At 36.4% G+C, this 17385-nt stretch overlaps 1 protein-coding gene across 1 annotated transcript in view; it reads left to right on the forward strand.

Annotated features, from left to right (window-relative positions):
• Nucleotides 1-15896, forward strand: part of HHIP (hedgehog interacting protein) — a 73691-nt gene extending 57795 nt beyond the window's left edge. Inside the window, exons 9-13 of the mRNA XM_049815462.1 lie at nt 917-1040; nt 1728-1858; nt 2472-2553; nt 12315-12463; nt 15035-15896. Coding sequence (XP_049671419.1) covers nt 917-1040; nt 1728-1858; nt 2472-2553; nt 12315-12463; nt 15035-15228 — 680 coding nt within the window. The 3' untranslated portion in view covers nt 15229-15896. The remainder of the gene's footprint in view (nt 1-916; nt 1041-1727; nt 1859-2471; nt 2554-12314; nt 12464-15034) is intronic.
• The last annotated feature ends 1489 nt before the right edge of the window (nt 15897-17385 follow it).

The following is a 17385-nucleotide window of genomic DNA, read 5'->3' on the forward strand; positions in this document are numbered from 1 at the left end:
GCTTCAATAAAAAAGGGCTCATCATCCTTTTCTCCCACGCAAAGTTTGAGCTCTTACTCTTGCAGAATAATCTGGGAAATTCATTTATCAAAGGCTTGCAGATAGCCGTCTGACTAAAACAAACAAGTTCCTATAAAATGAAAAGGTCTATTGGCTGTGGCTTTAATTTAAAATTATTCAGTTAGCATGTCAAGTTGAGCCTACCTTTACCCTAAGCAGTATTTGATTGCATGAATAGGAACATTTAGACTGAAACTTCCTTGAAGACTTTATTTGATATGACTAAACTCTACAATTTTGTAAAAAAAAAAAGAAAAAAAAAATGAGTAGGAACTACAACTACAACAGCAGCATAACATAAGTTACCGCAAGAAGCTACAGCCAGCAATACTAGTGTTTTATGGGATGTAACACACATACTGTGTTTAAAACTGTGATGTTGAAAGAGGTTCTCAAACCACTGAAAGGCTTTGAAAACAAGTTCTGCTGAAAATCACTGGAATTTCTGCTCTTAGATACTGGAAGGACTTTACAGTGAAGGGGGTTTAATTGTATTCCTGAAGTTCAGGAGATCCCTTCTGCAGACTGTATTGACACATAAAAGTTAATAGCCGTAATCACATCAACTTCAATGAAAGCCCAACCTAATCTTTATATAGTTTTATTCTCCCAACCTGTGCACACAGAAGAAAGCAATTATAGCCTCTCCTATCTAAATCCCTAACCAATTGTTTCACAAACAGCCTTTGCTGTAATTTTCTGATTCTCTTAGTGTTTAATTTCCGGCAACACATCTTGAATTTTAAGGAACATTTAAATGGAATTAACCTCTTTTCTTGAAGTTATAACATTTTCATAAATGTAAATCAAAATATGAAACTGCATATGATCTAATGCTATGGTAGTTCCTTTTTAGAAAGTGAGCCTTCACTTTTAGAATTCAAACCGTTCAGCAGTGGATCCTTGGTTGGTGGATTTGTCTATCGAGGCTGCCAGTCTGAAAGACTTTATGGAAGTTATGTATTTGGAGACCGCAATGGGTAGGTTTTTTTCTAACTCACTCTTAAACAAAAATGCATGTAAGGTATATTTCATTATTGAGCTTCCTGTATGAAGGAACACCAGTGGTCTTGTATATTGTGTCACTTTGCCAATTTAGTGGTGTGACAATGCAGATTAAATTCTATATTTGGAAGTAGCACAGCATTCTAATGAATGGCAACATATGTAACATACATGATCCTTGGTAAAAACTACAGACAAAGACATTCACATTATGGCGCTCTTAAGATTTTAGTTCTATAAACACTTAGGTGAATCATTTACATTATGATGGGAATAAATGTTAACCATGGAAATGTTTCCCAAACAGGTCTAACTGGTAAGACATTGAAAACTTTTGGGGTTTTATGGAAACATCACTGGTGGAGAAAAATGAATATTTTTTTTTAATAAATGGGCATAGTACTCCCATGCCAGATAGCTCAGATTCACAAACAGCTGTACAGTATAGCTTGAAGCCAATTTTGCAATGTTTGAATGACAGGAAGGGAAATGCTGTGCTTTTTAAGCATCTGAAAAATAAAAGGCAGGAAATCATAAGATGATGAACTGCACAGATGTATCTATGGAACTACTTGCAGCAAGTGTTTACTTATTTATCTGGACAGTGAAAACTGTATTCAAAATGTAATATAACAATTTGCTTTATGTGTTTTTGAATACAGAAATTTTTTAACACTGCAACAGAGTCCTGCAACCAAACAGTGGCAAGAGAAACCCCTCTGTCTTGGCAACACTGGTTCGTGTAGAGGTTTCTTCTCAGGCCCTGTCTTGGGATTTGGTGAAGACGAATTAGGTAAATAAAAAAAAAAAAAGTTATTAAATCATAAGCCTTATTGGTAATGCCTGCTGAACTATTCAAATTTATAGTAAATGTTTAAAAAGAAGAAATCTAAAGCTATCTTTCCTTTGCCAAAGGTGTCTACGCTGCTCTCAGCTACACCTTAGCCACCTTGTAAGAAGAACCAAGAAGAGAATGGGTTGTTGGAAGGGGCAAAGGTCCTTACTGTCTCTCATGTTCTGTGAACTCTGTCACACACTATGACACAATGTGTCATATACTTGCTTTTATTCCCAAAATTACAGTCTTCAGGGGCAAAGATATTGCATGAACAGACCAAGCCCCTTCTTCTCCCTTCCTTCCCAATTTTATTTTTTTTTAACCAATTCTATACAATATGAAACAAAAAAACATTCATGATAAAATATCTTTCACATTCTAGCATCAATTTGGGGAAAGTGCTTATTTAAATTTTCAAATAGCAATGATTCTGTTGTATATTTTAGTGATGAGTGTTTCCTCCGAAGTTTTTTTAATCTCATCTTGCAAATACAGCTAGATCACAAAAGTCATGTATTTGACATCTTAGGAAAGGAGAACTAATTTACTGCTTTGGTTTCTTTAACAGGTGAGATTTACATATTATCAAGCAGTAAAAGTATGACACAGCCTCACAGCGGAAAACTCTACAAGATCATTGACCCAAAAAGGTGAGCATCTCATTTCTCACTACAGATCAGTCTTTCCTTCAACAGGTTAAAAACCAGAAGATAAATTTAGTTCTTTCCATGTGGCTGAATTATGCAATATTGACATTCAATAAGAAGGGAAATTCTCAATGCAGGGGTCTTCTTAAAAGCAAACGTACCATCAGCAGCAAGCGGAATAGATTCACCAAGAGTAATCACTGTCTCATAGAAAGTGAATGTCAGAACAACAGAGGTGTAACCAATGCTAACTTCTGGAAATTTTTACTCTTTGACATTATACTAAATGCTGCCCACTTTCCCACCTAGATTCACATTCTTTGCATGTTTCCATAGAAGTGTAGACATATTTAATGTGGAACCATATGGACCAGTACAGGTAAAAAATGCCTTTTTTGTCATCTGCAATGTCATCTGCAATAAGAGCAGATGACTAGCAGATACTCACTTTAGCCAGAGAAATACCATTTTCTTCCTGATGGATCTTGCTGCTCTATCAGCCAAGTCTGTGGCATGTAAAGCTACCACATCCATCCTGCAAAAGCATCAGAAATTAACACAAAATGAAACGGCCAACAGAAATGAAGATTGTTGTATTAATTACTTTGACCCCATCATACACTGCAAAAGCAACTACCCATTTGTTCAGCGTCTACTTCAGCATGATTCCCCATTAGCATCAGACAGAGTTTTGGTTTTGCTGTTGACTGTTTAAGAGAGGAATTTATTTACTTGTCAGAATTTAAATTCTAAAAATAGTCATTGGGACAAGTGAATTCAATAATAAATTCATGAAATGGGATGCATGCTGTACTGTAAGTTACAGTAGAGGTTCAGTGCTTTATAATTATACTATCCCAAACCTGTAGCAAATAATTTTGAAGCAGATGTTACTGCATGTTAGTACAGTCTGTCAGTCAAGGTTATTATGTATGTTTTATTTATGTTTTCTGGTATTAAAAACATTTTTTTAGAACAAAACTTGCCATTCTTACTGGGATTGTTTAGTCTGTTGGTGTATGGTTTTAAGTGAATTTTACACCCTAAATCCACTATTAGTATCTAATTACAAGGGGCTGCCTTGTTTGACCTCGGCTTTTTGTTCTTGTTACCTCTTCCAGTAGGGTGGTCTTCAGCTGACATACCTGAAAGGCCAGACCTCCCATTGCTGCACTCACGGTTGGCTGTTTTCATGTATGGAAAAGGGTCAAGACTGTGTTTGGTTACTGGTGAAAGTAACCAGAAAACTATAAAATACTTTTGTAAGTTGGCACACAGTTGAAATTAAACAGACTGTGGCAAAGGGATATAGTTTTTGGTAATACTTCTTAGAAACATGGGATAATTTTCATTCAGGCAAAGTTCTGAGTTTTGTTGTTTTTCAATCTCACACCATTACAAGCTTTTAAGTGAAAGCTAATGAGTTACTTCCATAAAAGAGCATTGCAGCTCTATTTACCATTTTATGTTAATTTCACATTACACTTCTAAAAAACTTTGGCAAATGTTCATGTAATTGTTATTCATATTAATTATTATTCACATGCATTTTTTGCATGCTAATATTTTGTTGCTCCTTTTAGTGTCTTCCCCATGGTATGCGCCATACAAATGTATCAAATACAGGTGTAAACCCTAGCACAGTAAACTTTCCAGGACACAAAATAAAGATGCTACAGGTGGGCTATGAGCATCATGTATAAATAAAAGTCATCAAGGTATTGATTTGTCACATCTTAGAGATTCATTATTTACTAACAAAACCCTGCGAGAGTTGGCCCCTGGCAGACTCATCAATTTGCAGAGAGCGCCTTCCATGCATGGGACAGTGTAGAAGAACAAAATTATCGTTCTTTGTGGTAGCCCCTTGCTGGAAATTAATAACTTCATGCAAAACCCAATCTTCTTCAGCTAGTGGTCATTCATAAGCTGCTGCAAGCTTATGAAATTGTTCTTTTATTCTAAATAATAAATGTTACATGAAGATGCAGGATTTGATTTCTTTTGATCTTTCTAGAAAACTACTGCATAATCAAAATTGTTCTCAAATATAACCGTGACCCCGATTTCCTTGTCTCAAATATAGCTTAAGAAAGAAACCTACTACTTGGATATAGCTAGCAGTAGAAAAAATTTCAAAACAAAAGGGCAGGTTAAAACATTAGAAGATCAGAGGGTGAGGGTAATCCAGAGAACCCTTTGCATTTATCTTCAATGCTCAGAAATGGGAAAGTCCTATCCTAAAACAATCCCTCTCATGTAATAAAAATGAGGTGTTAAACTGAGATGATATATGACAAAATGATACGTTGATCAACACAGATCCCTCCATCAGATTGAAACTTCGAATTCAAGGTACCACCCGAAACTTTTGTTCATTTCCTCCAAATACTTCATGTCAATAACTAAAAAGCCTCCCATCAAATGCACAGAATTAAATAATCCTTCTTTTTGTAACAAGGTTGTTATAATGACACATTAGTACTTGGGAGCTCTTAGACAACAAAGTGATAAATCAGAAACAGAAATGTTAAAAATGAATGTAAAATCCAAGTATGTGAAGCACTGCAAAATACACATATACTACTTATTACCAAAATCGAGTAGAGTGAAAAGTATAGGTAATAGCATATTTAGCTTTGAGATTGGAGGAGATGTGGGAAACCCTAAGAATTACAAACACATAAAACCAGCATTAGGTAAATTAGTTAAACTAGCAGACAAAAGAAAAATTTCTTAAGTTAAAACTGTGTCTTTGAAAAATATATCCATTCTTTGATGATTATAAAAAAAATGTCACAAGTAAACTACTTTCCAGGGCTAGGAACTAATGAGAAAATATAGGGAGAAAGACTTACGTACTTCTCAGCTAAAAGGTAGGGTTAGTCAGATGTCCTGAAGATCAGTGCAAATACTAGCATTTTATAAATTGTCTTTTTGACCAAAAAAGAAACCCTTTTTATTCTCTATCTTTTTACTTTCTCTTTTATAATTTTTCTGTCTTGCTTTCTGTTTCCTCAAATACATACTAATATCAATCACAAAAACGTTGATGAATGCATAGGAAAAATAACAAGGTAAACAGTGATATAGAAAATGTGTATAGGTCCAAATATTCCGGTTAGTCAATAACAGAGAAAATAGGAGACAAACCCGTTAGAAAAGAAAAAGTAATCATTTTCTAGCACGATGAGAGGAGAAAATCAGCTGTGGACAGTATTAAAAACGCATATTCAAATAAGAAAGATCTGTTGATAGGTTCATATCAGCTGTAATTTAAACATTATTACCAGCTGTTCTTTGAAAACCACAGACCGGGACAGACCAAGAAGTAAGAAAATAAACTTTGGAAGGTGGCAGAACAGCCATAATGTGGCTTTGTAAGTCTTCATTTAGAATACTTAAATTTTGATCACTTTTCTCTGTAAGCAAGTCAAGGATAAAATGAAAAAGATTCAGAGAAGAATACACAAACTGATGGACAATGCAAAAGATTTCCATTTAAAAGATGAGGCTAAACCCAGAAAAGTTTATAGGATAGTCACACCATGCTGTATCCCCTGTGAAGTTTTAAGGGCTTGCCACTGTCGATACAGTGATTCCAAAGGGGATGCATAATTCTTTTGACCAGGATGGCTCACTGGAGCCAGCAGGTGATTTTTACGGAAGAGGGCAGAGCTTCAGTAAGTGTCCTTGCACACGTAAGAAGAATTCCTCTTCCTCTCCTTATAACACTTTATAGATCCAGATTTCAATATGTTTCGTATCAACAGCCAGAATAGCTGGTTTCTGTTGGATTGAAACTTGAACTTGATTCAAAGCATCTCACTCCTCTGTCACGCCCCTCCGTCGTATGTAATTCCACTTATCATCCTTTTCATCATCACCTTCTGGGATTTCCACTATAGGAGAGTATTTCCAAACAGACTGATTTCAAACCCTAAGGGACAATATCTAGGTCATACTTCATTTTGACATTGTTCAGGGTCTTTACAAAGATTTTATTCTTTAGTATTAGTCAAGAGTGTTCAATGGTATGATAGAAAAACAGCATTTATGAAAGCATAGCCCTCTTGAACACTTTAATTATAATGGAAATGGAAACTCGGAAACATATGGTATTAGACTAATCTGCATCAAGATACTCAGTTCTGATGGGTTATAGATATAATCTGAAGCTACTAGGGGAAACTCTCTGTAGAATAAGCCAATTTTGTTGGTGAATGCGCTCACCAACCCAGGTGGGCCATATGATTTCTCTCTGTTCAGAAAGTTACTATCCCTTAAGTCATTTGAGGGAATGGAAAGCCAGAATTAATGTCTAATTATGTTTAGTTTAGCCGGAGCATGCAAAATTCTTATCTCATTTACCTACCCACATGCAGTTACTATTCCCATAAGAGACACTAAAGAGAAATTAGAGCTTTTTGCGAATACCAGTCTAGAGAGTTTCACTTTACAGAAGTACTTCACAAAAACTCCTTTGTAACCACGATGGAAAAACCTAAGGATTTTTTTCAATCACATCACAGCTCACTGACTGTAAAAGTTTTTGTTTTGGTTTGGGATTTTTTTCCCCCTTTTTTTTTAGTCTTTCTAGCATTGGCTATTAAGGAGTTCTCACTTTTTATCACTTTATAAGGAAAAAACAGCTCAGTTTATCTTTCACTTATTTTCTGGAGCCTGCAGGAAGCCTCTGCCATCCCAAAGAAAGTCATACATAATAGAGCAGCTTTAGCCCAGTAAGCCAGTCTTTCCCAATTCATCAGTCAAAGTGTTATGCAAGTGGCCCCCTAAATTGATAAATTCCCACAGTGCCTGTTGACCCAGCTGCCAAGTGCTCATGCAGCAGGTGTTGTTTTCATGACCACCCTGACAGTAATACAAACTGTTTAGCAGTTGCATTGACCTCTTAGCTATTAACATTGATACAGGCTTCACTAGGGACTAGTTTTCAAACATGACAGAATTTCTTAAGACTAGAGGTCATGAACAAGTATACCATATAAGAATAAATTTGATATGCTGCTGAGTTTAAATCTTAAAAGCCGTGAGTTTTTTCCACATTATTCCCATGTAGTAAATCTGGAGACAAGTAATGAGCTTTTGGCATCTCTCCCAGGACTAAAGGTATACTTTTTAATTTTAGAAGCTGTACCTGAAGAGATGCTATATTTATTCTATGTCAAGTAGTAAATTTAGTCTATGACAAGCAGTGAAACAAAATTCTTTTTTCTTGACATTTTCCCTTATAAAGGAAAAAACCAAACAACTAATGCACAAATTTTGATGATATACTTAAGCATCATTCTAATATGTAATATCTTGTGTGCAGTTAATTGAAGCATAACATTCTTTCCAAACATTTTTTACCACAATCAGGATTTCTATGGCCATGTCTCTTGTTCAAATTTGAACATCCAGGAATTTTGTCTGGGTTTTTTCTCACTTTAGTGGAAAAGTAGTGATTTTTTATATTGTGTCAAAGGCACGATGGAGGAATTGTTTTCTGTTCGGTACCATTGTATTACTGCTGAATTTGACCCTCCATTTGCATTGATTTATGTATGTCTGAGTTACAGGCTAGCGCATCTAGCAACTAAATCACTCTGTGCGTTTAGTGGAACTGTGAAGAGATGCACTAAAGAAAGCATGAAATCCTAAGCATTTCCAGGATGAGTTTTAATCTATTAAAGCATGTTAGACTTTTATATGCCTCTAAATGAACAGTAGAGGCTACTTTCTTACACTAGCTACAGTAATGCAGCAAAGATTATTTTACACATCATACAGTCAAGAATTCTCAGCGCACTGCACATGTCAGCAAAGGGACCCAGCGAGGGCCCCAGCCCCCAGTACAACTTTTCCTCCATGTTCCATACATTTAGAGTTGTTATACAGTTTCATGAAAGCATGTTTTAACAAGCAAGATATACTGTACTGTACTGTATATATGAACAGCTCTTTAAGATAACTAGAATTGTACAGACCATATAAATAGTCATTATCAGCTACATTTTTGGCTGACTTTCTGTGGACCAAATAGTGCTTACTGTAAGAGTAATCATGCTGTACCCTTCAGAGTTTTATAGATTGAGGGAGACAAGGAAAAAAATTCTCTCCAGCCCACAGTGTGGCTCCATCTATTCCCCTCCATTTTCCACGTCAAGAGACACAGCGAAGCACTAGTTCTATAAACAAAATCGTAGCCTTCTCTAAGTGCTGGAAAGATCAAGTCCCAACAGTCAGTTTCAAGACTTGTGTTATCTTTGTGAGATTCAGTTCAACTTATGCTGAGCCTGAAAATTTCCACCCCTTTAAAGCCTTAAGAATGCAAACTGTAAGTATTGTGGGGCAGAGACTTTCTCTCAGTAAGTGTTGGTACCATAACGGCATTCAAATCCTGAGAAAGAAGCATGGCTTTTCCCATAGTACAACTAAGGAAAACCAGTAATTCTTCTCACACACAGGAAGGCTTCTGTTGCAGCTGCATTTGTATTCCTTTTCTCCTAAGGCACTCTGCCAACCAGAATTTTTTCCATCTTTGTTTCTACTCCACCCCGCCATTAATAAATACTATCCAAAGCTGATGAGTGCAAGTTATTGATTGATGGTAGAATAAAAGGCAAGGATATATTCACAAGTACCAAGAGCACTAGAAAACTTTAAATCATAAAATTGACCAGTCATGCTTGGCTGGATACAAAAAAGTATGATTTCTGCCTCCCTAATTAAATACAAATAAAAAAAGAACCATATATTCCAGCACTATCGTAGATAAAGACTTTACATCTATTAATAAAATAAATCATTATCTTCACAAGTAAAATATCTCTGTGACTTATGAGGTCATTCTTTGCTAAAGATATGCCACTGGAGCTCTTTTCCAAGAGATGCTCCAGGAGCCTGAGGTTATGCTTCCTGCTAAACACAGTACTGTATTTGTGTTTGAGCAGGAAAAAGAGAAGACTGCCATTTAAAGTAACTTGAAAGAAATGGACTTTAACAGAGACAGATGAAGAAAGAATGTTGTCTCCTATGCAGCTGGCTATAAAGAAATCACCTCAAATTTAGATTATTTTTTTTCCAGAGGTAGAAATTAGAAGACAGATCTTTTTACTTTAAATCTGAACAAGTGTCCACTGAAAATCGTATCATTTTGTAGAACTGTTTCCAAAACAGCATTGCCTGTGAATCTTGCATATAATTTTTAAGTGTAGGAACTTTCTTAACCAGATCATATGTAATACACTCATTACTACAGAACTGAAATTCCTTACAGGTCAAAAAAATAATGCGCTATATCTAAAAGACAGCCATGGAAATATAAAAACACAAAACCTGAAAGGGTTTCAAATGTGCTGCACAAAAGGTGTCAAAACACATTTCAAAGCCCTTAAATAATACAGGACCTTCAGTCTGACTCTCAGAAATGCTTTTGAAATCAGAACTTGGTGCTACACTAAAGATGCATCTACACATTCTTTCTGTCCTTAACATCTTTGGGGAACCAGTTCTTCTGTATGGATGTTTAAGTAATCATGGCAGCATTTAAGACTGAGCAGAGAAAGTGCTATGGTGAAACAAACCAGCGAGTCTATACTCTATTACTCTGTTTCAAAGAAAAATGCAAGAAACCCTGTAACATACCATTAACAAGCTGCATGCCAACATGGGGGCATGGGGGGGGGGGGGGGGGGCGCGGAATGTAAGCCCAGTCAGCTAGTGAGGAACTTCTATGACATTAGGTATGAGTGCTTATTTTTCTTAAACATTATTTTTACCCTATCTAATATTACTTTGAATGGCCCCATTGTGCATAGAAATATCTTTTTAAAATCCTACTAGAACATGGGCTTCATTGATATCTTAGAAGCCATAAGTTCAACTAGTTAATGTTATTTTCTTTAGCTTAATTTTTTCCCTCGATATTTCTTCTGATATTAAAATGGGAGATAAAGAAGAATGCCTAGTTTTCCTCCTCTTTTTCTGTCAGTGTTTTTCACACCTCCATCACAGCCCTTCTTTCTCAGACCACAAATTGTATCCTTTGCTCCACACAGGAGTACCAGTCTAGGATTTTAATATTTGGCAGGGTGATCAGTGCACAAATTGCTATTCCAGCTATTTGCATATAATTGGGGGTGTAATACTGATGTCAGTATAATGAACAATATTATTTTCTATTCTATTCTATTCTATCTCATACAATTTTGGTTTGGTTTGTTTGGATTCTAGCTGGACACCTAGCCAAGGTTTCTCTGAGCTCTCCACAAAATTATTAGAATCTTTGTCCTGCAAATTTCAAGCTTAGGAATGTATGGCAGTAGCTGAAATTATTTCCTTGTGAATGAGTAATTTTGTATTTGTCACTAACTAACTTAATTTGCTATGATGCTCCCATTCAATTACTTGTTTAGGTCCCTTGGGAGACCCTGCCATTCTTTTCTAAACATATTCCTGTGCATTCAAACCCACAGCAGAGACAAAACATTGTGCCTCTACTGTCAACCTGTAGCCTTGTGATGATCTATCAGTCTCTAGCTGCTGAACTGAGACAGCACATAAAAGAAGTGGTCAGTATGATGACATACGGCTAAATTAAAAAAAAATAAATCTAAAAAAGCATTGGAAGTCATATCAACAATTAGGGCATGCTTAAGTTCTAACACTTAAGTGTTTTACACACTTAACATTACAGAAGGAATGCTACCATTCCTTCTTTGTTAAGGAGGATAATGCTTTGCTTTTGTAAATAAAAAAGGCTATTGGACATCCAAAATGTTTTGTAGAGACCAACAGAAAAAATTGCATCACATAAGACTTGACACCAAGAAGCCCAACAAAAAAACCAGTATCATAAATATTTTAAGTCAGCTGAACTAGAATTTCCTTCATGCATACATTTCACAGAATCACCCACAGAACGGCTGAGGCTGGCAGGGACCTCTGGAGGGCATCTGGGCCAACGCCCCTGCTCAAGTAGGGTCATCTACAGCCAGTTGGCCAGGACCGTGTCCAGATGGCTTCTGAATATCTCCAAGGATGGAGACTCCACAGCCTCTCTGTGCCCGTGCTTGGTCATCCTCATAGTGAAAAAGTCTTTCCTGATATTCAGACACTTAAATAAGCATCTGGAACGCATAATCCAAATATGATTTCATGAAAATATGGAAATAAAAAATCTGCAATGTCAAACTGAATTCATAGACAGAGGTAAGACTTGTGCAAAATTATTATGCACGTCATAATGTGCGACATAAAGCTTGCTGCTCAGATTACTCTTCCCAGCATACAATTGGAGATATAAATCAGCTAGAAAAGCAAAAAGACACCATCAGATTCTGGACTGAATTATATGACTATGTGCTCTCTGAAGAAAAGCCACAAAATCAGTAGAATTTAGCATGTCTAATAATGATATTATCTAGAGATATATGCTGCCTGCGATAAACTCTTCAGGAAGCTGGTCTTGCCACATTCAAGCTTCAAGAATTCTCAAGGACTATTATTTAATGTTGTAGAAGATCTCTGAAGGCAGTTACATGAAAGAATAGCAAATCACACTATATTCTTCTGTAATGTAACATATAATCTCTGTGTTTATTGGTGGTTTTGAGGAAAAAAAGTAATCCCCTTAGAACACAGATTTCTTCCACTGATAATACTATAAAAGAGAATCTGTCTTTTAATAAAAAAAAACCAAGTTTTTCTCCTTAACACTGACTTTTAACTATCCCCTTGGTTGGTATATTTTTATTCAGGCCTTTAGTCCCTGAAGAATGCAAGAGAACAGCTCAGTCGGCACAGATACTGACATCTGAATGCTCAAGGCATTGTCGGAATGGGCACTGCACTCCCACAGGAAAATGCTGCTGTAATCAAGGCTGGGAAGGAGAGTTCTGCAGAACTGGTTTGTATATAGATTCATAGCAACAAGTGAAAAAAGCAGTGACATGTCATAATTTGCTTTTAATTATTTGCTGAGAGAAACTTTCAATATATGTCATTGACCATCAGTCCTAAGACAACATTAAAGAAATACTGACCTCATGAGTTGTAGGAAAACAGTAAGTCTTTAGATGAGTGCAACAGCTAAAACATCTAATGCAACATGAACCATTACAGAATGCAATTAATAGCATAAGTATGACAGACAACAGAATTCTTATTTTTTTCACCAAGACTGTAAAATGAAAGGAAATGCAATCAATACATGTTCTGTGTTTGGACATTCAGCTTCCACCTGCAGTATTATCACTGTCAGTGTCAAATAGGATTACCTTGACAGGAAAGATGATCAATCAGACCTGCAGGTCACTATTGCATATTTTCCACTTTGCTAATTTAGTGTAAATACTTTAGTTTTGGTACATTCTTACTTTTGATCCTACAAAATAAAATGGGTCCAGTTTGCTAAAGAGAATTACATGTACAACTTATCACAAAGCAGCTAATAATCAGAATGTTATTGTAATCCATTATTAATCACGGTGCTTTTATTAAGTCCTATCTTGTTGCCATAGCATTATCTTCTAAAACTCACTTGAAAAGGTGACTGTGATCAAACTAGATATTTGGTGTGCCACCAAAGGGGTGAGCTGAATGAACCTGGAGTGCCACAGCTGTGCTATCACTATCTCACAGAGGCTGTGGTTATGGCTGAACTGTATAACTCTGGCCTATGCAGATCTTCCAGAGCAAGCCTGGGTACCAGGAGGTGTTATTAGTGCATTAGCACAGTCTTCTGACCGCGCGTATTTTCTCAGCAAGTTTCACCAGCTGCCCATACAAAGAGATAAGGTTAATGTAATGGCACTAGAACTCAAACGAGGAAAAGAATTACAGAGTAAGACAAAGCAAGGACCACACGATGGACCAGGGATAGTTCAGGTTGGAAGGGCACTCAGGAGGGCCCTGCTGAAACAGCGTCAGCTGCAAGGTCCTGATAGCCTGGAGAGTAAATTTCAGGAACCTCCGGGTTTTTGGTGATGAGGAGTGGCTTCATTTGGAATGAAATGAAATCACTAATGATATATCTTACTGACAAGACTCATGAGCTGACCATCATACAGCCATGTGACAAAAGCAGGTTGGAGAAATGGATGAGGTAATCTGGCCAAATAGCCCAACTTCAATTGTCCTCACTTGTCAGTCAGAGATTTCCTACATTTAGAGAATGAGGCCCATTCTACAGCCCTTGTCCAAGTGGAGCTTAAAGTGAAAAACACCTCCAGTGTGAACATAAATGGGTCTTGAACAATCTGTTTTGTTTAAAAAATTACAGCTCTATGATAGATAATTTGATAGATGCAATGTACAAGAAAGCTACAGAAAATATGTAGACTAAGGATGTTTCTTCTCTGTATCCAACGCAGCACTTAACAGAGGTGTTCTAAGTCAGACCTCAAGCTACTATTATAATTTAAATAAGAAAAATTACCTTATGAGCCATCAGTTTCCTCCTAGTGTAATTAAGAAACTCATAAATAAAATCAAGCAACCTGTTTTTATATAGTGTATTATAAATCTCTGTAAATGAATAATATATTTTTATTGTAATAGATAACATAAACAGCAACATGTCTGCAAAAAGGAAGATACATTATATTTATTACAGCGCTATGACTCTACCCCAGAAGAAAATACTTCCACAACTAAAGTTATTGATTGTTAGTTTTGCTAACACTGGCTACAATTTAAAATAGCATTTGTGTTCGAAAAACTTAAGCAAGCTGATTAACCTAGAACTCTATAGGTAAATCATCAGGCATCTGCTAGAGAGAGAGGGAGAAACTTGGAAACTTAACTAACTGATAAAAGCTGTCCAAAAAATACTCTGGTTCTTTTTTTTTTCTAAAGGGAATTCAATTTTGTTCCAAGCATAAGTGATTCAGGAGCCAAAGTAGTGCACCTCTGTGGGCAATTGTGGTCTGCTCTGTTAAGGAAAGTGTAGTGCAGAACTCTGCATGTACACAGGAGTTTACCTGAGATCCAGTACTTGCTAGCTTGGAGATGGCCAGGCGCTAAAATGTCTCACCAACTTCAGGACTTTTTTGGGTTGCCTGCATAAGCAATGGGATGAGGCAGACCACCACTGTTTAAAGATCTAGATGTGCTGTATGTCTTGTTTTCAAATGATAAGACATTTGGCGCCTAAAATCTTTTGAGATGGGTCTTCTATGCACTCCACAATCAAGCATGAACCCAGGAACTGGACATTGTAAAAAATCTGCTATTTGAGTTTCACTGTGTGTCCTGGGTGGCATCCTCTCAGACATACAAAATTACTTCCTCCTCAAATATTCTAAAACTTTAAAAAATGTGGTTTCAAAAATTCTAATATTTTGTCCTTTCTATTTTGTTTTTAATTTTTGTGCTTTATCATTAGAAGTTTAGAAAGTCTTTTAATGAATGTGTGCTGTATCTTTTTGGTTTGTGATGTTCGAAACAAATGAGAAAATCATTGTTTTTCTACCCACAGCAAAATGTGACCCAGCCTGTCGACATGGAGGTGTCTGTGTAAGGCCTAATAAATGCTTATGTAAAAAAGGCTATCTCGGCCCCCAGTGTGAACAAGTGGATAGAAACATCCGAAGAGTGACAAGGGCAGGTATTCTTGATCAGATCCTAGACATGACATCCTATTTGCTGGATCTAACCAGCTATATTGTATAGTTTCTGGGACTATTTGGAAACTACACTTTCAATGGGCATTTGTTTTGAATCCTGTCATTTTTAAAAGACTGTTATCCTGCAACAAATACCGGTGATTTGATTTACTTTATTAATTTAAGTATAATATCCACAAATGTGCAGATAAATTCTTTGTATGTGTGTAAATATGTCTGTACGTCTCCACAGGCGTACCAATATCCAATACGTGCGCACATACACATGCACGCACTATCACAAATACGGTCTTACAGCTAGTGGAATTTTTTTTTATATTTATTTCTTCATGAGAAATAGTTTACAAAGTAATTCCACTGTAAACCACATTTTCATCAAAGGACTTTCATGATGTCTTAATGGATTCTTTGACATCCCAGAAATCTCATGTCTGTACCTATCTGATTATAGCAATAAGAGCGCAATTTTCAAACATCGCTGTATAAACTGCTGGACTTAATAAAATCCAGTTGTAACAGTTTCTAAGGTGAACTGAACTACATCATGAGACAATATTTCAGAACTCCTTAATGCATTCCTATCTAGGCAATTCATTGTAAGACTGTAACCTTCACCTTCATCAATGTAACTCTATTACAGAATGTTACGCATTTCTTTATCTAGCATAGATGCAAAAATCTGGTTATCGCAGCTTAATATCAAGATTGTTTAAAGTGTCTAATAATTAAATTATATTCACATATTTCAAAACCAGTCATCCTAGAAGGTCTGCTTTTTATCATATATTTTATTTAACGATGGGCACTGGGTTCATGTTACATATTTATATTATTTTATTTTATTTTTATAATATAGACATCACCTAGATGAGACAGCTTTACCATGTCCTGTAAAATACTAAAGTTACATTTTTCACCAACTTAATTGGAAAGACGGGGAAAGAGAAAACAAACACACTCTTTAATGTGTTGTGGATCTAATCTAGAAATGTATCCTTGTGTCAACTTGTATTCATTTACGACGGATGAAAAAAACAACTGCCAACCAATCATAATAAAATTCCAGCATATGTTAAAAGTGTTCATAAAGTGATTTTCACTGTAACAGGACAGGACAGCCAGATCATACACGAGTAGACTGCTGCCGATTTCACACTGAATGGAACGTCCCCGGACGAGAGCTCACATGAGCATGTGTGGCTGTGTAAGATGTCACTTGTACAAAACGTCTAACGATTCTCGCCAAATGTGGTTCTAAATGTAAATGGTCCTTGAAGAGCTAACATAAAATTGAGTCTTTGTAAATGTATCAATAAATATGGTGTACATGCTATAGTCAGGTTTTCTAAAGTATTAATAGTCTAAATAGATGTTTCTTCAGAACTGGTGCCCTCTTATCTTCAGTTCTACGGCGTTATTGGCAGTTTCTGTGCTCACTACTTACCGACTATCAGATTTCCTTTGCATTACCTGGCTTTTATAAAACCTTGCCTATGAAAAGAAAGCAGAGTAGCCACAGCGTGCACATCCTATGGTTCTTATAAGTAGCTGTTCATGCGTCAATGATTTACAACACTTTAGGCAATAAGATCTAAAAGACTTTAGCCATATTACTCTCCAGCAGCAAAATTACCTCTCCAGGGCAATGACATGCAATGAATTTTCCTTTACAGAAAGTTGTCAGTCTTCAGTTAGTAAGTATTAAATCTGAAAGTACAGCTTGACTGATGCTTGCATTTCTCTGTCTTACACATTCCAGCTCAGAGGAACAGAAAATTACATTTGCCTTCCATATATGTTTGCCTGGGTTTCGAGTGACCTCATGCCAAGTGGAAATTGGTTGAGAAATCTTGGTTAAGTGCTCAGCGAACAATGGTCTGCATTAAAAAGTGCATGCATAATTTTGCACAATGTAGATTCAACTGACAGTCCATTGAAAGACGTCTTGGGATTAAATGAGCATGAAGACCAAATTGCCCTCTCACCCCAGAAAAGGGTGGTCCCTTATAGTCACACGAACACTTCATTGGCTAAGCAGTGTGACCAATCTTAAAATGAACCCTGCGGTAGCATCTGTAGGTTAATAGCAGCTCTTTGTCTCCGCTGCTTTCTGCCTTTAGTCTTTTCCCTGAATTCCATCACAAAAAGTTTTACAATTAAAAAATGTCCTGACAACCATTTTTGTAAATTGACCTTAGCATCT

Source organism: Accipiter gentilis, chromosome 12 (assembly GCF_929443795.1).
Source record: "Accipiter gentilis chromosome 12, bAccGen1.1, whole genome shotgun sequence".
Classification (NCBI taxonomy): domain Eukaryota; kingdom Metazoa; phylum Chordata; class Aves; order Accipitriformes; family Accipitridae; genus Astur; species Astur gentilis.